The following is a 23,662-nucleotide window of genomic DNA, read 5'->3' as shown; positions in this document are numbered from 1 at the left end:
TCGCGATAAACGAAAAGAATGGTATCGGAGAGACTAAACCAAAACAGAGCCGGCGCCAGGGAGAATCAGCGCCTGAGCTGCCGGTCGGACGTGCGTATGCTGTTGAATCGCTAGCGGTCGGTAAAGTGTTAAACATCGCGAGAGATAAAACAAATGGCAGGTTATAAGCGATACGTAAGATACATTCTAATTACAATGGCAGCGCCATATACCGAGTGTTCCGAAAATAGTGGGCGAACAATAAGTGACGAAAACTATTGTTCCTTGCCGAATAACGTGGAATAATTAATAGACACAAAGGGGAGCTATTTCTTTTGACCATTTTCCCTTTTTACTCGGTTTTTTTCGACGAATTTGTTCCCGAGCTGGCGTATTGTTGCTGGTCGACATGCGAAACACAGGCTCTCACGTGCGCAATAATTACACAGAAGCTCGACGTTACGAACGTGTCCCCGTGTTTCCATTAAACGGCGACGTTTACACGTTTTTACCTCAACGTCGACTCCTTTGCACGCGAAAAATGGCGGCACGCGATCACTGGGGAACGCATTAACCGGCTTGGATCTGAATTAATCCGCCGGATCGGACGACCAGCTGCCTGTTTTTCTGTCATTATCTCTTAAATAATAGCCGCCCGTTGATTGTTCAACTTTTTATTACGATATATCCCACGTAACCGTTGATATACCGCGTTTCATGCTCGTGAAAATCGAATTTCCTAGCTATATATACAGCACGACATAATTTAACTCAAGAATCGAGTAGTTCGTTGCTTATTTCAGTTCTGTTCACAACTAACGTCTTATTATCCAATTTTTCACCATTTCCTTTCTCTTATTGACACCCGGTATGTGATATGATGCAAATTTCAGAATCGAATATCTTATCAAGTTCCTATTGTTCTTTTTTTCTTCTTAAGTAAATAACTGGACTGCGGATGTTTATGGAAATTCATATTTCTATCAACATGATAGAAAAAACGAAATCTAAATAAATATTCGTTTCATCGAATAAGAAATGTATTTAATTGTATTAAACGATTAGGAATATTTAATAAAGGAGCTATATATACAGGGTGGTTGGTAACTGGTGGTACAAGCGGAAAGGGGGTGATTCTACGCGAAAAAAGAAGTCGAAAATATAGAATAACAATTTTTCGTTCGAGGCTTTGTTTTCGAGAAAATCGACTTTGAATTTTCGCTCGGTACGCGTGCACTATATCGCGTCTCGTTATAACGGATCTCACTGTAGATTTTTAAAAAAATTAGAAAAAGAATTAAAAAGAATTTGTATTCTATATTTTCGACTTCTTTTTTCGCGTAGAATCACCTCCTTTCCGCTTGTGTCACTAATTACCAACCACCCTGTATAAATTACGTGGATTCTGTGTATTTATACAGTTTCCAATTTTTGTATAAATACACAAAAGTTCACAGTCGAGCAATGATTATTACGACTATTCGCGATGATGCATATTTTTACGCCTGACATTTCTAAAAGGGGTCATCCCGTGCGCAAAATAATTGTGGTATCAAATATCAAATTTGAAAACCAGGCTAATGTATCAAATTCTGCTTCTGGTTCTTCTATAACGAAATTGCCGAGTTGGAAATTTTTGGACAGCCAGTATACGGCCGCGTGAAGAAACAGCGGCGCGGGCAACAAATTCGGCACTAAACGGAGCAAATCGACCTGGAAAAGGGAGCAGCGATTCTCGATAAATCCTGTAATCACGTTCCTCCATTGGGCAGGAGCGACCTCCCCTCCCCGCTAGAAAGAAGCAAAAATCGACACAAGTCGAAATTAATTCGATTCCATGGAAGCAACGAATCGAATGGAACGTGAGGTCGCGAAAATCCAGTTACGATTTTAACGCGATTTGCCAGGTGGCAAGTGCGTGCTCTCTCTCTGGTCGTTGCATCGCGGTGATCGACGAATATAAAGCGAATATCGCGACCTCGAAATTGGCAAACGTGCGGCAAGCCACGGTGGCGACACGCGTGACGCGCCTCTGCAAACAGGAAATCGCGAAGGGAACGGGGATAAATATCTTACGATTTCTCTGACATTATCTCTCAGGTTCAAGGCTCCATCCGTTTGTTCTACGCTACGGAATTGCAAACGACTGGTTGGCGATGTAATCGCGATGACCTCTCCCTTTTTCCAGCGACTAATCCGTCGCTCTACGCTCGATCACGTACCTTTTGTGACAAAAGTTTCTAATCTTTCTTTGATGTTTGAGATTAGAGGTTAGGAAGATGCCCGCTAAATAACGCTATTGGAAGAAGGAAATTGAATAACGAACACAATTTATTCGAATCTGATATAGTATGAGATAATGTTTCGTATTCTTGTTCTTTGAGGTTAGAGGTTAGAAAGAGAATTATTGATATTTTAGGATAGTTTATGATCTGCAAGAAATGTAGCTGCGGGAAGGAAATTAAATAACGAAGTTAATTTACTCGGACCTAACCTATACAGGATGCGATGAAATTTCCGATTTTTGAGGTTAGGATCTATAAAGAAGAATTTCTTGCTATCTCTGAATACCTTAGGACTTTCCAAAGCTGAAATTACAACTTTTAAAACCAAATAAGATTTAATTCAACCTATATTGGGAGTGATAACATTTCCTATTCCTTTGACTTTTTAGGTTAGAATGTAAAGTAGAAGGGTTTATTATTACCCCTGGATGCATTAAGACTTCCAGAACGCGAAGCTGAAGGAACAAAATTAAACGAGTGATTCTAATCTAACAAAACCTAGCCTAACCAATATTAAACAAGAACCTGTTGTTCTATTTCTGCTGCTTTTTTGAGGTTAGGAATTAAATACGACACCAATTCATTTTTCCAAAGGTTAAAATTGCAAGAACAGAATTGGACAAGCAAACTGACGATTACTTCGTAAACGAAAGATTCCAAGAAATTCCACTGTCCGCTTTCTTCAGATTCTTCCTTAGCTTAAGTGGATACACGAAACGACTTGACAGTTCTACGTTTCTCACCCGTATATCCTTCGTATCTTCCCTTGTATTTTTCCCCCGTGTTTTTCCCCTCTTTTTTTTGTAATTCGTCAACAAACTTCATTAGCAGCATTAATATCGGACGCCGCAAAAACGGGCAACACTGCCACAGCCAAATTTAAGGCGGCCCCCGTGGCCGAACGAGATTTACTCGCGTTTATTAAGCCGCCCTAATAACCGGCTGCAATTTTAATCCGACGTTAATCTCCAGCGGGGCTGGCCGGCCCTTTCGCGGCCTCGGACCTGGAATTTCATCCGTTTTCACCGGGTTTAATCCAATTCTGATTCATGCCTGGACCCCTCACGACCTCCTCCGCGTCGCCACAACGTACGAACATGTGTATCACAGGATGATGTTTTCAGCGTCCGACAGACTTTCCGCCTCTTCTCTCGAAAATCTAACTATCAAAGTATATCGATTGGCGTATCAGCTTCGTATTTTTGATTTCATCAGCTCATTCATTAGGCAACACTATTATTTCCGGTATTAAGAAGAAACGTAAACCAGAAGACTGTAAACCTTTTTTTTTTTGAGAGAGAGAGAGAGAGTTTTAGAAAAACGTAGCAGGTTTAATATTAACAAGAGAACTATGTGCAACCATGTGGTTTTATCGAAACTTTCTAAACCGAATCCCAGATCTGCTCACTCTACCCAACGATACTAAAAACTGCATAGTAGCCCTGACCAGCCTTTCAAAATGCAAAATCCCACGTACATTAACCAATCAAATATTAATCGCTATAATCGTACAAAACTACCAAAGAAATTTCTCCTGACCCGAGGCCGATATTATCGCGAGCTTGAAAATGTCCTTCGATCTATTGTACTTGGAACTCTTCGATCACGCGAATCCGCTTTCGATATTGAAAGTCCCATTTTCCTTCGAACGATCACGATAGCCAACAACGATTTTAATCATTTTAATTATCCGTATAAAATAGCCAAAGAAACTGTTCCTAATCCTACTGCCATCGACACTGTTCCATTTTCACAATCGCTTGCCAAAATAATTTCCTCCGACGTTCCAATAATACGAATGTTTCGCAGTCTAACGAAATGTTTGAAATCAGTGGCCGAGGAAGGTGGCCAATTTTTGTTTGCACGTGTCGCACAGCCCAAACTGGCATTTCAGGTCGATACAGAGGAAGAAAGGGACGCCAGGTATCACCGTGGGCTGGTTAACTTTCGACGTGCAGCGTCGGAGCGTGCCTCCGCAAAAGACGATGGAAATAATAAGGGGTTAAAAGGACAGGAAGATAGAGTGCGGGCTGACAGAGGGAGGAAAGGTGGGGCAACAAGTGCAATGGCCTGAAAACGCGAGGCCATACCCCTTGCGTCTCTTCCCTCAGCCTGGTCACCCATGTCTTCCCAGCACGCCATTGTTATTATTGTCACAGCTATTGTAATTATTCAGCTCATCGTAATACCTGGCCATTCGCGATTAGTTCCGGCGCAGTCGCGTGCCACACTGACGATGGCCGCTCATAAAATTGTCCTGCTTTTGCTCGCTTTCTTGCCCGCTGCGTTTCGCTTGCGTGTTCATTGTTCGACGAATTTTGGATGCAATTAGGCGCCGATTAAGGAGCAAGCTAAGGGAGAAAAGCTACGGGCCCAGGCCTTGCTCTTTCGGGGCCCTTGCTATTTAAGAGAAATACATGTTACTTCGTAACTAGGACGAGAAATTGGCTCTGCAGAAAACTGAATAAAGAAAGAAATGTCTTTTGAAAGTATAGTAGAAGATTGGAGGTGCATCCTGGGAAAAATAAATTGTATCCAACGTTTCGGTAATTTAACGATCTTATCATTACGTGAAGAGACTGTCTTTTAAAAATGTATAGTAGATGATTTTAAATATGACTTGTTACAAAATAAATCTGATTTCATATTTATGTGAATGTGTTTCATTTTAACCCTCCCCCCTTCCCTGTTTCTCCCATGGATCAACAGACCCAGAGCTAAAAAATTTTAATCCGGCCCTGGGTGGTACTGACAATGATTGCGAAGGACAAGTGTGACTATGCTACGCGTAGAAGAGAAGCCAGTTTTTGAGATCGGTGAATCGATGAACATGGTAATTGCGATAATTTCGCACGAGTTCAAAGAGATTTGATCGAAGGTAGGTCGTGAATTTGTCGATGCGCGAATCGTTCAGTAGATTTTGAGCGAAGATGATTATGAAAGGAAAAGGGGTGTTTTTGGTTTCGATGAGTCTGTGAAAAAAGGAAGAGCGAAAATTATAGTGGATCGAGAGTTTGCAAAAGTCTATGGAGATCAGGATAAGAGCAGATTGTGACTTTGGGATGATCTGAGCGTACATGATTTCAATTTTGGTGTTTTTAATTTTTTTAATTAAATTTGGGTCGATGGGTTTATGAGTTAGGCGAGTTAGTGAGTGAATTGGTATGTGAATATAAATACGGTTTCCAATGCTACTGGCATTGACTGAGAGGTAAAGGATGATATGAAACAAATATTTGGATGCAGTCCAAAAATGATGAAAAGTGATGTTGTTTCGAGACACACTGAACGGCTTGGAAGATTCGAAGGCAACTATTGAAAGAATTTGAAAGATTTATGGATATTGTTTCACCGTTGTTTTCGGTCAATGTGTCTAATATATCGACGTTAAAATGCTTTTGCCAACTGTGTAGCAGATTGGACAGGAGATTTAGTATCCATGTGTTACGTAAAGTTATATCCCACTTGTTCGAGAACGTGCGAGAGATCTATACCCATCGCTATCCACATCATTTATGTTCTTACGATAACAGAGGATGCAGGTAACAAATTCAGACATTTCTGAATCACAGCAGAGAGTAAGAACAAACATGCTTATGTTAATCATTTGAAATTTTGTCCCGACATCGTTGAATTATTATTGACCAGTACCCGAATGAATAATTTCAAGATGTTAAACAAGTTAGTACACAATTGCCAAATACATTGCAAACCAAGGCGTTATTCTTCCAAGATCTCACGTTAGAAAGAAAGATCACCAAGTGGTTAAGAATTGTTTGATCGCGAAGGAGCGAAGCCACCCACGAAAACTGACGGGTTATTTTTGCAAAATCAATTCCCGAGTACCTCCGACGAATAGTTTGAATGAAATCCACGCGTGCATGCCATCGAATACATCGAATATAGTGCCGCGGTTACGAAATATTTGATGTTAATGCCGAGACACCCAACGGAACGAAGAAAACAGCGAGGAAAATAATTTTCCATGCACGACGAAACGGAAGAAAAGAAGATCCTACGAATGTACTCACGGCAGTTAAGTTCGTCCGATCTGTCTAAACAATCCTCGACGTTATTACAGCGGTCGTTGCTGTCGATACACTGACCGTTTCCGCATTTGAATTGCGAGGCGGTGCAGGCTGCGAACACAGAAAACGAAAAAGTCATGTAAAAAAAAGAGCGTGTAAAAAATATTCGTACTCGAATAGAAAACGTTGGAAATATACGACGAGGTTCGAACGAATATTTCAAACTTTGATTCCCGATCGATCTCATGGATCTCATATTGCGCGGCCATATTCGCGTGCAAAAACAACGACCATAATGCCGATTCAATTTTGTCTATACGTTTATGCTCACACACACACACACGCGCGCGCGCACGCACGGAGAGAGAGAGGGGGAGGAGGCAGAGGGACAGACAGAGAGGCAGACAGAGAGACAGACAGAGGGACAGACAGACAAACAGAGGGACAGACAGAGGGACAGACAGAGGGACAGACAGAGGGACAGACAGAGGGACAGACAGAGGGACAGACAGAGGGACAAACAGAGGGACAGACAGAGGGACAGACAGAGGGACAGACAGAGGGACAGACAGAGAGGCAGAGAGACAGACAGACAGACAGACAGAGAGACAGACAGACATACGCACACACATGCTCACGTATATATATATTTATTTATAGTCAATGTTAAAATTCCATCTACTTGTGTTCGTTGTTTCATCTGCATATGTGTGTTAGAATGCAAAGTTTGTTTGGTAGCTGGATTCTTACAAGCTTTGCAAAATAGGAATGAAGTTGTGTTGTACAAATTTTGACTCACACCACCCTGATTCTTAGATCACTAGATAAGACTAAATAAATTTTGTCAGATGGGAAAAAATTCACGAATGTTTTATCAGAATGTTGTAAAATGAAATTATAAGGTATAGAGAATTTTAACATATCGGAATAAACTAATTGGAAGAATCAGAACGGGTGACACATTTGATTTAATAAAAGCGGCAATGATACTATGAGATTTAGCTCTCTTTCCAAAAATTTGATCAAGAGCATGTTATATCAATCGACTGTGACTTCTTGGTTTGACGTTTTTAAATATCATTAGGGAATTTTGTATTGCTTCAAACGAATTATTTATTTATTACTTCCTCTTTGAGCTTCATAATTTATGTTTTACATAATTATCGAAATTGGATAGTACTCGGTATCCCTCCACTAGATTACTTGGAGTTTAATCAAATTCAGTGCACGTGGTGAAATTCCCTCTGTAATTCGTTCCTTGTCTGTGATTTACAAAGAGAGTAGGCATCAATGGAACAGGAATTTCTCTGATATGAGAACAGACGAAGGAATAGAAATACGAAGGATCCAATAATGCAAATTGAATGCCGTTTAATATAAACTCGTAGAGGTACCGAAAGAAAGATCAGATTTCAAAGACTAGGTCCTCCATGGTATTCTACTATTTCTTCGCCGTTTAGTAAAACAACAAAGGTACTAAGCCAAATATGGAATACCACTTTGTTTTTTCGAACGTCATTCTTAGAAAATCAATAGCAACGAACAAAAGGTTTTCCTGGGTATCAAGAGCATTTCTTAGATTTCTAACATTATTCTAACAATTTTCAATATCGAACTAACAGTAAAAAGATATAAATCCTACCTAATATATTATAGATATAGGATAGATAGCAAAATAGAAAAGAAATAGAAAGCAATAAAAAAAAAGCAAATAGTTTTATTCCTCTTATTGATTATAACATTTTAGAAAATAGCTACTTGCAATAGTCACATATTGCAGTGTCACACTTTGTGCAAGTACATTCGTCATGCGACCAGAGTGCGCGCATTAGGCACTTGATCCATATTTCTTCACCAGAGTATTGGGGAAAAAGTTTGTAGCAAAATAAACGATACCAAAGTGACTGAGCGAGGAAGCCTATAGTCGTTTGACAGATATTCATTTGTCAGATTTAAAAAAAAAAAAAAATGGCGCTATTCCATACGGGGTGTGCTTTTCCAATATCTGGTAGTTTCACTCTAATCATAAATCTTAAATAACATTCTCACAGCATTGTTCTCTTTTTTATCTACCTGCTTAATCACCATCGATCTTAATTTACCGACAGGGATAAAACGAACGAGTTTAAACCAGGAGGAACGATGTAAGCGCCAATTAAATGTTTTCCATCGTGTAATAATTTTTTCTCTGGCCAGTTAACCTCTGCCCACTGACTGTCCAGTGATTTACTATAGGCAAGCCACTCTGCAGAGTTGTCAAAAGTGTTGGTATATTGTGTTACAGATAAACAGAGGCCGTGGCTGGGCGCTCCGGTTTCAAGCCGACAGACCAGACTCTAGCTACCACTCGTATGTGATACGAGAGTACGTCGACCATGGTGTTTCAGCAATCGAATCGACAATGGTTCATCTCGTTTTCACAATTATGCCATGCTCATTCGAGACAATCCGATCACGTTTCGGATAGCGTTACCGTAACGCGCGTGAAGTGCCTCGCGGTTCGTATTTCTACCGATTTCCCGCGCTTTCGACCGACTTCCGCCGATACTGTTACCGACCAATGGTCACTCTTGTCGATTCGGGCATTAGTTTCATATTCACACAAAAATAACAGCAATGTAGGGTAATCGTAGGTAGACTGCGGTCATTTATGCAAATTCGTGTTTTTACGAAACACAATTGGTAGAGTAGAGCCTGGACAGGGATTTGTTTCGCTTATATGAATGCTACAACAGATACTAAATAACCAAATGTTAATAACCAACTATGAATAATATATACATATCTATATATATATAATAATATATTCGCATATTACGCGCCATTTTTCATAGGACGATGTTTGACAAATTTTCACTTGAACCACTGTGATTCTCAATTCGTCAAATAAGAGCGCATCGTCGGATGATAAAAGGATCGTGAATGCTTTATTCAACAATTTCATTCCATTACGCATTCTTGTACTCTTAAATTTTCTGTAAGAACCAACGTGGTCAATGCGATTTGCTCCAGAGGAAGATCTTGATCGTCGAAAACCACAACAGCGGTCGCTCGAGGATTCCCCGGGCTTTTGTATCCACGATCTCTACAATTACCAATGGAGTAACGCGAGATTTAGGGTGGTCTGAGTTCCTCGGGTTAACTCTCTGACGAAGGTTAAGGAGAATTCCTATTAGCTTTCGTGGCAATGGCAATATAGCAGCAAATGGCCAGCCAGAGTCAAGTACGGCGATTGAGTGATAGTCTCCCGTGTCAAAGCACACTCGAGTTCCTTTAGCAGACATAACCTGATCGTGCCTCGTGTCCCTCGTATTCTTATGCCATCCACGCGTCGAGTAAACCCAAAGTAAACTGCTTGACACCAAAATCAAACGTGTTCTTACAAAAGACTGTGGAACTCGATTTTTCAACCATTTCCACTACTCGACTTTTTAAGTTACGTAAATAGATTTTAGGTTATGTAAATAGATTTTAGGTTATGTACACGAACATTCACACGAACATTGAATCGAAGATCCTGATGCAAAAACTGGGCAAGTTCGCCGTTTACGAAAATTGGTATATTTTTATACATCGCCGATCGATTGGGCCAAAAATCGAGCAAGTGCAATGCGTGCGTGATAATCTCTGGACCTCCGCTTATTCCGCTTTCACCATGTGCCTGCCGCTCGAAAACATCATGAATGTTTATAAACGTTTCGCAAGTTTGCCCTTTTATCGTGAAAATTCGTAATAATCGAATTCCATCGAAACGCAACATTATCATCTTTATTGGAAACAAGGAAACAACAGGGTAAACCGCGAGATGGAGCGAAATATTGAAGGTGCGAGCTGTGGCGAGAGCGGATGGAACCAAGGCGGATGGAAAAGTTTGCCTGGTTACGTTTTTTTACGCTCTAAAGATGCATGAGAGCGTGCCTCGCGCTTCAAAAGCCCTGTCTCTTCGAGATGCATCTCTTTACAGCCGGCGTTTCTCTTATCATTCCTCCTCCTCCTCCTCCACCCCCAACCCCTGTCATGCTCGTTCGATCATAACTATCTAAGGCCCGAGAAGTTGTGGAAATTGCCGCTCCGCCACGCTCTAACCACTTTAACGTCGCGAGTTTTCCACCATCTTGATAAAACATACAATTTTCTAGCCCTAAAACGCCATTTTAACCCTCTCGCTCGTAAATTATTCAATAGCCAGCAACACTCGCGCAATTTCTAATTCCTCCGTCTATGGCGCGATAAATGGAGGATTCATGCGATTACTTGGACATTTGGAAATGATACTGTTTACGAGTTTCTATTTGTCATATGCGCTTTTAGATTTTTCCACTTTTACCTTCCTTCCTTCGTCTTTATTTGTTGGGTTATCTTCGTTTGTAAAAATGTCAAGGTCGATCACAGGCGATTTCCGTTCTCCATTAGGGAGAACAGTTTTTCAGCTGTGATAACGAGGGCATTAGTATCGCGTGCAACAGCCCGTGCAAAGTTGCAGCGCTGCTTTTTCAGTCGCATCAACCCGGAAAGAACATCTTAGAGGTATCACCGGGCTTGAATTAATTTACCACACAAGGTAAGGTAGATCGAATAAATTCCTAGCATGCCTCGGACAATTAACCAAATATTTTCACGAGCCAACGTTTCTTTGCAAACGATGTAGTTCTGGTATAGTTTTCCTTTAATCAATTATTAACAACAGAAACGCATTCTTTCGAGCGCGTTTGAAAGAAAAGACGAGGATAGTAAAATTGTGCAACTTTCACGAGAAACAGATACGTTCATTCTCTAATTGGCGAATAACTGATGGAAATTTTAGTTATAGTAAATTAATACACTGCCTTTAGATCCACCAAAATCTACAGATACAAATTATAATTTAATAAATTATTTACAACTATCCTCGCTATTTATTAAATTTAATAGATTGCTAATTATTAATAAGTATCTCTCTGTCTATTACAATTTAATAACTTATTAATTATTAACTAGCGATAATAAATATCTATGGGAAATTAAAAATCTCATTGGCTTATGGCTGCTCTTCCGACTCTAATTCCTCGTGATTTAGTTTACATCACGCGATACACAAATTAATTAATTTACGCTCCTAGTACGATCAAATCGAGCATGAAAGGGTTAACAATTACGTACATATTCAGGGAGCGTAGTCTTCATTGAAATATAAATTCGTATCTTATCTTTTGGCTTCTTTTTTTTAAGGCAGGTTTATTAGAAACGAAGAGCTGAAAGCGTAAGGTATGACGGTAAGGGGGTGAAAGAATACCCCATGGGGACTAAACTTCCCCTGCTGGCAGTCCATTAGAAGAGCACGGACGATTTAGCAGAGGGGCTTTTAGGTCCAGCAATTTGATGCTGCTTGCCTGTCATGCTAATATCCCGAGCTTTATATCGAGTCGAGTTTTTCTTCACCCGCTTCTGATGTATGGTTTCCCCGCGTAAGTTGCCGGGAGTACACGTCGTTGAACATACCGCTGGATGATGCTTTTGTTGCTGCTGCCCCGGATTTTTCCTCGGGGAGTAGCTTGTTCAGAATTTTCTCTTCTTTCGCGTATAAATATTTATTCTACTACCATTAAATAAAAATTCTAGGACACGTAGCGCGTTCGAGAGTCGCACTTGGACATCTCGGAACTTATTTCGTCGTCTTCCTTTTTCGATGTCCTAGCGTTAACTTTTTCCGTTGCTGGAATTTTCATTTTTGGCAAAGTTCCACTATATTTCCTTTTATCGCTAGAATTTCTGTCGTGATTCTGCTGAATCGTACATTGCTGAAATTCCTTTTGTCTTTACTGCAATTTTACTACAATTGCTGTGTGTTTGAATTTACTGTTGCTGTAGTTTCCTCTTTTCCTATGTTCACACGTTGATCTTCATTTATCTTTGGAATTTCCATCTTTGGCAAAGTTCCACTTATTTCCTTTTATCGCTAGAATTTCTGTCGTGATTCTGCTGAATCGTATATTGCTGAAATTCCTTTCGTCTTTACTACAATTTTACTACAATTGCTTCTGCAATTGCTGTGTGTTTGAATTTACTGTTGCTGTAGTTTCCTTTCTTTTGTATTCACACGTTGATCTTCATTTGTTTCTGGAATTTTCTGGTTCCGTTTATTCCTGAAATCTCCTAGTCTCTTTTATTCCAGGGCTCTTGAATCGCTGTTTCTGTTAGAATTCCACTTCTGGTTTTCCTGCTATTGCTTTCTATTGCTGGACTTGCCTCTCAAACATTTTGCGTCAATTTCTCTGTTACTAGAACTTTCCTTTTTCTTGTTGCTGGAATTCTTGTCTAACGTACCACACTCTTCGTTGCTGAAATTCTTCTTCTATTGCTCGTGCATTAATTCTGATTCACCCAGTCGATTTTGATACACACGCTTGACTAGAATACAATTATTTTTCGATAAATCGCGTATTTTTTCCACGTACATGAAATATTCAGGAAGAGGAGGGACGCGTTTTGCAGCGGAGAAAAAGCAATGCGGCACACGAGCAACTCCAGTTCCCGGTATACTCGCGTGATTTAGGAGATAACGAGTTCGGGCTCGTCCTAATGAGACACGGAAACAAAAAGGGCGTGATTTCCCTTCGAGGAGTGGAAGCAGTTCTCACTCTACTTTTCCACCCCCGCGTAACAAAATCCATCCGCAACCATAATCCTTCATAAAACCACAAAATCGACCTCCTTTCCGCAAATAACGACCAAACTACAATGAACACTAACAAAATTATGAAACAACTCTATCTTTCTATCTGCAATTTTATTCTGTATATTTTTTAAGAGATAGCAACCTAAGGACCAGTTTGCAATAGCAATTAGATCAACTGGAATTCCCCATTCAGAGCCCATTATCAACCACTGTCGTAAGTTCGTGTAACAAAGAATGTCACACGAAGTGATACTTAACATACGCGCGAAAATAGTGTAGCCCAAAGCTCGTTCTTCTAACCGTAACATCCGGAAGTCTGATAGGAGAAATATGTCAAAAAAAAAAAAAAAAGAAAAAACGCAAGAAGATAAGAGAAAATAAAAACACGTTACACAATTAACATTACAATAAATAATATAAATAGATAATTGTATTTATCGATTAATTTCCATGTATTGCGGATGTGATAACCAGAGGACAAATAAAGATTTGAAAAGTCGTGAAACTGAAGAAAACAGTCAGGAAAGGGTCAACTTAAGTGGAAAAACACAATTGAACGCGGTACTAGTTTCAAGAAAATGCTTGATTGAATGGATGGCTCACCAAGGAGAACTTTTCGTAACAAGTGTTTTACGCTATTGAAAAGATCAAGACGAAGATTAGGCTCAAGGTCGAAGTTTAAACGCGATCCATCAAGACGATTAACCATTAACCAGGTCCATTCGTAGCCCTATAATGGCGTGGACGGCCAGTGATAATCGTTTTAGAAAAATTACCATCGATTTCGCGGTTGAATTTGCATGAAAAATCGCCGCACGTTGGATAACGAGGAAACGAACATTACGCTGCGTTTCCAACGGGCCAGTCGCCATATATGAACGCGGTATATAAAGTATGTTCGCGTCATATATTGCGGGGGTGTGCCTTCTCCCCTCGTACACCAGGGATTCGACATATTTTAGTGGCCGATTTGCAATTTAAACGTTATAATTAATGACGTCCTGTCGTGTCTCGCGACGCGCTGCGAACGCGCCGTAACGAAAAAATTATTCCACGAGGAATGGCTGTGAGGAGGGCTGCGGCTAATTATTCAAAATTATCTTTGCAAGATCCTTCTCCGTTCTGCTGGCATTTTTCTCTTTCTCGCTTATTTCGATGTGACATTTTATCGAGAGACAAAAGTATATATTTAGGAATTCATCGGTAGCAGAAAGTATAACGTATTTGGAATTTATCGTATTAGGAAGCAAAGATGATTTAACTATATACGTGTAAGCTATTTAGAAATGTACAATTAGTTTCCTAATTGTATGTAATTTAATTTAAATCGATTAGTAGTTTCGAACCCCGTTAACGGTTCCTTTCGTCGCATGAAATTCTTCGCCGAAAAATATTTCGATGCGAAGAGCAATTCGAAACCCTGCGAATTCTGTTTTATCGATATTCTACGATTAATTGGAAAGCAATTCCGCGATAGCGATTCCCTTTGTATCGATAGGCGATGTATTGAAAGATAATTCGAGACGAAGGAATTGGAAACTGCATTTCTATCTCTTACCGATATCTTTCTAAATCCTTAATTTCCATGAAAGTGTAATTCGATATCCACGGAACGAGTGACCGTGGTTTCTCAGCTTTGGCCATTATCAAGCGAGAGAAATATCTGAGAATAGAAATGTGTGCACATATAGCTATAATTCCTTTTAGCCAGTTGCATTTTGCATTAGCAAGAAAAATGAGTGGAAGCTGGAGAAAGGAGCGGAACGATAAATAAATCATCGACGTTTAATCGTGTGCACAGTGAAGACGAGTACCGAGCGGCGCAATCGATAACTCGTTTACAATTAATTTCCCTTGGAATGACAAATACTTCTGCGAGTAGAATGGCTCGCGTCGAGCGGAAGTCGCGGCGTGAAACTGCACGATTTAAGCGTCCTTCCCAACAGTGATTCTCAACCTGTTCTATTCGAAAACTGTAATTGAAGTTCTTTTTAAAATGCCACTTCATCGACATTAGACGAAGATTAACCGACTGGAGTTGACGCGTGATTTTACGTACCATTAGACTGCGATTTTCTATGCAAAATTATATTTCTAGGAACACGATTAAGGAAACAGAAGTTCGATAGAGATTCACTTTTCCTGTTAAACGTTATAACAAATACTCCACCATTGCAGGTATATTTTAATTATTTTCGTACATTATATCCTCTCATCCTGAAATTTTGAATAAATGCACAAATCTACAGTTGAAACATGTAGGAACCTCTCAGCCTGATCAACTTCACTATGCGCGTAATTGACTACCGTAGTAGTCGGATCTCTCAAAGAAACGAGTTTATTTATTGCGGGAAAGTGACAGACGTAAACGTAAATTCCACGAAAATTCTTGGAAATATTAACATTCGATATACTTTTCTTTGCTTTTACAAAAAATGTGAGTTTCTTTTTTGAGATTACGTAACTATATCAATGTTCATAACCTTTCAACAGCTTGGCTATAAAATTTTGTATCGAGAACAGATCTGGATCGAAAATGTTACCGTCTGTCGGTAATACTTTCGACGATATTCGGTTATCGAGAAAATCCTGAAAATTCGACGAAATGTCGAGCGAAAGGGACATTTTTGTAGTGACAAGAGATCTTGGACAGTGGCCGTTTTCATTATATTTCTAGAGCGTGAAACATTTAGTCCTTCACGCGTGCAAAATCAAGCGAGTAATCTACACCGGTGTGCATGCGTAAACTCCGCGATAACGACGGCTGAACGTACGTCTCGGCCCCTTATCGCGATTCAACCAGCCATAATTCCCGTTTTCACGGCCGGATCATTGCTATCTTATGAAACCCAACGCGGAATCGCCCGCGGCCACCTCGAAAAACTGCTGTTCTAAGCAAAGAAGAAATTCTTCCTCATGGAACCTTAGATAGATCTCTGCATCTTCCGCCAGTTTGTAAATTATGCGTTCGACAGGTCGAAACTATACTCGGAAATCTTGAACGAAACATTGCAAATACAAATTCACTAATTTTAGCATGTAAGACATCAATATCGAAATCTTATACGAGGTCTTGGTAAATTATTCTGCATTTTTAGGTTAGGTCGCAACAATATTCGAAGAAGTTCTTCCTCGCGAAACCTTTCACCATCGAATCCGCCAGTTTGTAAATTATGCATTCGACAGATCGAAATCTTCGATACTGTTTCCCGATTCTATAGACTTTCGATTAACTTTATGATATTAAATATAAAGATACGTTGAATATTTTAGTAGAAAAGTTGGAAATGCCAATGGTACGTTATTCTACACTTTAAAGTTAGCTTGCAACGGTATCTATTTGCAAATTGTTCTGTTTGACCATGCAAGTCATCGATAATGTTTTTCATTTTTACAGATTCAATCGTTTTGTAATATTAGATACAGAGATATAGAGAGTCGGATATTTCAATGGAAAAGTTGGAAAGTAATTTTAGGAAAAATATTTCTCGGCCGTGATAGTCACTCGTCGCCTTATCTGACGATTTCTGCGCGACATAATCCACCTTTCTACGAACCACCGAGTCATCCGGACTACAACGGGACCATTCTGCTCTCCCCGTGGGATCGCGGCGCTTGTAAACCAGCCTGTAGCTTACGTTCAATCAATGGAGCTTGGTAAATCGGGGAGAACACGGAAAATCGCGACAGAAATCGAGGTAACAGCTTGTCCGATCCCTCGGGGATACTACGGATGAAGCATTGCTTGGATTAATAAAATTCTGCCACGCGAATTTTTAGGTTAGGTTTCGCAGAACGTAGTCGTGAGAACGATAATTGCTCGTCGATTCGTCTTTGCGTAACGCAGGAAATTAGTTCCTATTCTAACTGTCTTCGCTGCTGATTATCGATCCTGTCATTATCAAAAGTAACAGAAATATAACCTAACCTTAACTTACGTATTGACAGACAAATTACTCTCAAAAATATTTTTAAGCGCTGAATGGATTTGTAATTGGGACGGACGAAAACCGACGCCGAACGATCGATGTGATCAATTAGCAACGATCAGTTCTCATTTGACTTTCCTATTCGGAAATGCTCTTGACAAAATAATTTAAAGATCTTCTTCTCCCCTCGGACCATTCAAAAGGCTACTCTTCTGGAACGATCAAGTTTCTACATACTGTTATTAATATTTATAAACTCGGGAGCTGATTGTGCAGCTGAAAACAATAGATAAGATCCATATAAACGTACACGTTGCATCTGTCTGCGTTTATGGGATACCACGAATTTTCTGTTTTGATTTTACATTATCTAACGAGTTTTACGGAATATGCTCGAAATGACCATCTCGTATTTCAACACAGTGACGTCTTGCCATGGATCCAGTTACGCTCTCAATGTTTCCCGGTGTTTCGCGAATTTGTTGAAAAGCCTGTTCTATTCTAAACCTCGGTATTTCAACGTTCTCTATAGCAGCGTTTGCTCTGTGTACAAAATTCGTCACATCTCATAAACGAAGACAGTTAGAGCAAATGTTAATACGAACTTTTCTCGCTGTTTTTAACTGTACAATCAGCTTCTCGAGCGGTTCGTACATGTCCCCTTACACACTTACTGTAATATTATTCGATCTTTCAAAAAATCACAGAGTCAGCCTCTAACCACGCTGTTCTTCTTCCTTCTTTTTGGACAAATCGTTTCAAAATGATCGACGGAATCGATCGGTAGACATCAACGGTGATCTGGCAGAAAACACGCGACGACAAAGAGGAGTCATCGATTCGTAGGTAGCGACCGAGGTTTGGCTCGTTTCGACAACGCGACAACTATAACCATACGCGGCAGCAGCAGCCTCTTTCCGCCCTCGAGTATCGTAAATAACGTTCAGGTAAAACGAATTGTCGATAAATAAATGCTCGAGCCGCGGATACGTGTCACGCGTGGGTGGACAGCGGCCGGTTGGATCGTTATTTCATAACAGGTCACGCTATCGTTTGTCCACCGAGCATATGAACCCACCGATGTCTCCCTCTCTCTCTCTCTCTCTCTCTCTCTCTCTCTATGTCGCGCAACGCGTTTTCATTCGTTAACTGACGTGCGGTTTGTTCTCGCCAGACGCAATTAGAATTCAACCGAGTGTCCTTCTTCTCTGTCGATCGAACCTCCTACCGCCTCCACTTTCATCCGACAATTCCATTTTTTCGACTTTCCACCATAAAACCTCGTCGATACAAACTCTTCCGTTTTCAACGACTCTGTCCGCTCCAAGATCAAAAGTTCCACGTGTAATAATACCGTTCTTCTATCTGGTATCCGTTTGATTCTTCGGGGTTTAACGAGTTATTTGAAATTTTATCTTCTTTTATCTTCTAAGCGAAATTATGTTACTCGAATTTCGTACGTGTTACGAAATAAAGATTAAATATGCAACATCGATAAGTTGTACAAGGTACAATGAAGGCGATAGCTCTTCGGATTTCTTCAGTTTTGGAACGATCGATAGGAGGACGTATGGACAGAATTAATTACGCGTATCGCGATGCTACTATAGATCGTCCTTGGAACGATTATGTTATAGGTGCGTATGTGAATGGTTCGTCAGTACAGGCGACGGAATCTTCAATTTGAGGAAACTGGGTAAACTTGCAAACATTAAAATACATTATTATACGAGACCATAAAAGAAGAAGTTACTCTTCTAGACAAATTTTCTTGGCTATTAGACGAAGAATCGATTGAAATCAAGTTTCCAGGCAGATTAAAAATACTCCGGTGTTAATTAATTTTCGAGGAAGATTAAATTGTAATTGGCAATATGCAGGGAAAGAAGATTATTTCTCCTGGAATCGTTGTCTTCGATTACAATATCGGGCAAACATTTTGCGGTACTAACTCGCAGAAAAATGGACCAAAAATTGGTTCCGGTTTTCCTAGAGACGATGTTAAAAACCAGGATGACTCTATGGCTGGCTTTAAAAACCCGTGTAGAAATATTCGTATTTCGGTTGACAGAAGCTTCGTACGGAAGGTATCTCTTTATCAATAAGAAATTCTCGGCTATGCAGTTTGCTAGCCGGCAAGGAATCATATTTTACCGCATCCGCAACTGATACGTGGAGAAGATGCCTTTCATGGCGCATTCTTAGACGTCGTTTGAGATTTCACCAGCTCCGAACACCTTCTTCCAGAACCAATCTTTGTTTGACAGAATCTTTTTCCCACGGTGCATTAAATTTCTTACAAAATTCCCCATAAATTCATCGATTCGCGATTGAACAATTTCTAAATCCGACTCAGCCGTTGACAGGCGCTTTTCGCGTGCTACAGTTGCCCATTTAGGATCCGTTTTTAGCTGCACGTATACTTCCATGACTCTCACTCAGGACTGTATCAATATTTACTTCGGATTTGCCAGCTGGAAACAAGAATTTTCTATTCTGTTACACTATTTAAACGTGTCAGACGAGCAGCGAAGCTGGATTTTCCTGAAATAACAGCGATCGACGTCGATAATCTGATCGGTTAAATCGAGTTAATGATTGCTGTATTATATATGTGTGTAGAAGGTGAATTTATCGCAAACATCTATATTTTTAGAGGATGCATAACACCGACGAGGGCCACTTAATTTCCACTCGAACCCGATAAAAACGTCATTGAAAAAGCTTCTAGGTAATTTTTTCATGCAACCCTTTCTGCATAATGCATGGATCGATACAGTTGGACGACTTGGAGAACGCTCTTTCGCATGCAGAATTCGCTCGTAATTGTTGGCACGAGCCGGCTGGACGCTTCCTGTCGCCTTTTCGACTGGCTGACAATACACGGTTAATTACCGTGCGTCGCATAACTTGCCGATGCAATCATGCAATGCGACTGAAAATACCAAACAACGCACAGTGGTATATAGTGTTCCCTCCTACCCCTCCCTGTTTTCCCCTCTTTCTCGGACGAATACTCCTCTTTTTACCAACCAATGCGAGAACGTGACACGATCAGCGGAGCGAAGGGGCTTCTCACTCGATGGTGTTTGTGTTGCACATGCATCGCCAGTTATGTCACCCAGTCGAATGTTGCACGCGATGAGTTCATCGCGGGCATGCTATCGGCAGCGTATCGCGGAAAACGTGGGGTGACGTCACTCCCATTCCATTCGATGAGATCTCGATGTCTTTTAACGTTTCTCCAGGAGGATGAACAGAACCGCAAGGAATTTGCTCGACGTCAGAAGAGGAAAACCGCAGAGAAATGTCGTTGTCACCGCTATAATACATACCACCATGCGTGCACCTGGTTCGCCAGCCGAGATACAGCTTATCGATTTTTAAATAGGGAAATTAATTAGCATAACGAATTATTCTTTATGTTCGGCGTTTAATGTAGTATCTTATGGGAATTTTTAGCCACATAATGGAGAAAACAGCTAGGAAAAATTCGTCGGTGGAATCGGGAGTCGAACTCGCGACCTCCTAGTCGCGAGCTAGTGCGTTAGTCAATGTGACTAATTAAGAAATCGATATTTAATGATTTTGTAATCCTTATAAGGCGTCATCTATTCCAGTAGTTCGATAGAATGAATTATACAATATAGGAGTAGTGAGTCACGATATTATGGTATTATAATTAGACGATGACCTAAGTTATTAGACAAATATCCCATTAATCAGATCAAAAATACTGAAAGAGATATCTGGCCCAATTTCCTTCGAACATTTTTACTTAAGAGACGCTATACGGGTCGTCAAGACAATGATGCCACGAGTCAATTTAGACACTCGTGCCCTAATCGAAAAGCGACATTCAAAGAGCATTTTGTAGGCTAATTGTTCGTTACGCCACGCGTTTCCTTGGAAATGATTCGCCGTCGCTTAATCAGGCGGGCGGATTATATTTCTTAGCAAGACGCGTTACTTTTCGTGGCGCCACGTGGGTTTCTATGTCAATGTCGCGGTGTATCCACGCGAAAGCCTCTCCTCTTTCGTGAAATGTATCAAACCTACGTACGAGACTATTATTGGACCATCAGAGACTCTCGATCCCGTGGAGCGTCGGTGGAATATTTCTGACTGTGCAAACAGTGAATCAGCTTGGACTCAATTAATTCAACGTGTTCGCTCTTTGCATCACGATCATCAACATGATTGATCTGTTTTTGTAGTTAGATAAAACAGGAAGTTCCATGTCTTCATACTAATTTAACCGTTCGCTTAAAATTTTGTAATCTCCGCTCGGCTAAATCCTCGTGTCACGGATGTTACGAGATCGCCATATATGTAGGTTAGTCACGTGTGCTGGAAGGGACTGGAGATTCAATGAAACCGATGGAATTTTACGAAACTTCGAACGTGGGTCCAAATTGCTCTGAGTGATTTAATGGCAACAAGAACAACCTTAGAAATTAGGAAAACGTGCCTCGCCATATATGGCTGACTATAGGGACCAGATCTAATGGTAGATGGGGAAATTCCCTAGATTGGAGCGGGTGGCAACATTTTATGTTCCACGCGTTGGCAGACTTAGACGTTAAATAATCTTAGAATACACCTTGGAGGTTATATCGAAGGTACTTCCTGGATTTGGATATATTTATCAAAATTGATGTTTTAGCGTATGGTTGGCTGACACTTTGGGGCACAATTTTCATAATTTTACGATACTGAACCGTGTAGGTCTAAAATCTTGAATCTAAATTTCTAAACGTCTGAACAATGTAAGAATGAAACCTAGCCAGAACCTAAGCTGGTATCAGGCTTCTCTTGCACGCTGGTCTATAAAATCTTATTTTCTTTCTGTCATATAAAATTTAATATGTGATTTCTATAGAATTTTTTATACTGAATTCATGTATAGAATCCGTTTGTTCTCGTCACGCGAGGTTTTCACGTGACACACAGTTTGATTATTTAGTGACTCGTATAATTCTATAGATTTGGGAATTGTACCTAACACAATACCTAAAACCTGGTACCTATCGATTTGCTGGAATATTTCGCTCGAGGAACATCTCGTTTATGCGTCTAGCAATAAATTAACGAACACGGAATATCCTCCCTGACGCGAAATCATTCATGGACAATCAACTGACAGCGTTCATCTATATAATAAATAAATTTTTACCTGTCCTATACACAATACGATTTCTTACTACGGGATTTCGTTCTTCTGAACATACTAAGCAGAAGTTAAATCCGCCTTATGTATACATACTACTATTGACGATATAACTGTAAACTCAGTTATTAAGTAATATAAATCATTATTACAGAAAAACTATGACAGACGAATGACGGAGCATCGAAAAATACGCAAGAACCGGTATAAATAGCCCGTGTGACAGAAATCATGTTGACCAGCGTAATTATAGGCTAGCAAGAGTAACAAATTCTCTCGCATGACAGCGACAAGTTTAATAGCAAAGCAAGTTACCAGTCAGCTGATTCATTTCGCATAAAATAGCAACAACACCGTAACGAGACTATGGCCTACAAATCGCAACTATCAACTGATGAATTATCGTGCAAGAGGGCCTTTCTAACAAGAGGTAGAGAATTTTCTACAGACGGAGAGAAAGCTTTTACACAATTGCAAGGTTCAACAATTACACGAAATTTAAGATACATATCTCTGTGCGTAGTGCACAGAGAGGGACGTTTCCTAGCGTTAACATGGTCGCCTTTGTCACTTGTCGTTCAGCTTTTACAAGGACTGCCTTTAATTACGAACACGTTCTGTTCTGTTTTTATCTTTTTCTTTTTTTTTTTTTTTTGTTTTCCTACGTTCCGTATCACGCGATGACATCAGCGAGTCGCTAATTCTTTCTGTCAGTTCGAACGAACGTTTCACACCCACGGCTACGATGAGATCAACCGACCAAAGTGGCGTTTTAATTACCGCGAATCGTGGGTGTTACACGCGGCTCGATTCCTCGGCACCCTGGTGCACGAGGAACCAGGACAGGCCTCTTTAATTATTTACTAGCCCGGCGAGAAGCTGGTTTAATCCGATCGCGCCTTTTTCTCTCACTCCAATTAACCTTTCTCGCATACACGTTCCAAGAAACGTTCTTTACGATGTCATATCTTTGCATATATATGTATATATACTCTGTCCATGGATCATAACCTAAATTATGACGAAGAATGATTCGACCGACGGACGCTTAGGAATTGTACGTGGAAGGTCTTTTGTGAATGAAAAACGCCTTCGAGGAAGCAACGATTTCTGGAGTTCATTATACCCGAAGCAGAGGATATATCTGCTGCAGCGATCTCACTCGGCGTCGGCCTTTGACTTCTTGCTGCCAGTGTGGTCGGCGGCCACGTTGCCAACTGTTGAATCCCTTTTACGTGCGACATTCTTGGAGATTTCCAAGTCTCGCTTGACAGAATCGTTGTCAGTCGGAAATTTTACCATGTTTTCGTTGAATTTAGATTCGTTGAATTATCCAACATTTGTCATATTACGGTAACAGTGTAAAGATATTGAAATCATTAAATAATATGTGCGTGATAAGACATGAGAAATTTATCCAGCAATCGACGTGTTGAAATTCCGAATACCAATGAAGATTATATCACAGTTTTCAAATGTAACTCTCAAACATGTTTGAACAACATAGTTGACACCACAACGGCAATAGCATTCAAACGATCCTAAGGGAAGTAGTAAATTCCTAAGTAAATTCTTCCTCATCTCGAGCGAGGACAACGATCTCCAAGATTTATTCA

The 23,662-nt window shown here is 40.3% G+C and overlaps 1 protein-coding gene across 20 annotated transcripts in view; it reads right to left on the bottom strand.

Annotated features, from left to right (window-relative positions):
- The window catches only part of trol (terribly reduced optic lobes), a 182,242-nt gene that overhangs the window by 44,144 nt on the left and 114,436 nt on the right, over nucleotides 1–23,662 (bottom strand). For 18 of the 20 annotated variants that reach the window (XM_076625589.1, XM_076625595.1, XM_076625590.1 and 15 more), the window contains one exon: nucleotides 6,296–6,403. The exons of the other annotated variants lie outside the window; for them this stretch is intronic. In XM_076625589.1, the coding sequence (XP_076481704.1) occupies nucleotides 6,296–6,403 (108 nt within the window). The remainder of the gene's footprint in view (nucleotides 1–6,295; nucleotides 6,404–23,662) is intronic. 20 annotated transcript variants of the gene reach the window in all.

The sequence above is a fragment of the Bombus vancouverensis genome, chromosome 16 (genome assembly GCF_051014615.1).
Source record: "Bombus vancouverensis nearcticus chromosome 16, iyBomVanc1_principal, whole genome shotgun sequence".
Taxonomy (NCBI): domain Eukaryota; kingdom Metazoa; phylum Arthropoda; class Insecta; order Hymenoptera; family Apidae; genus Bombus; species Bombus vancouverensis.
The sequence above is the reverse complement of the archived record's forward strand: the minus strand, read 5'-3'. Positions and strand labels throughout refer to the sequence as shown.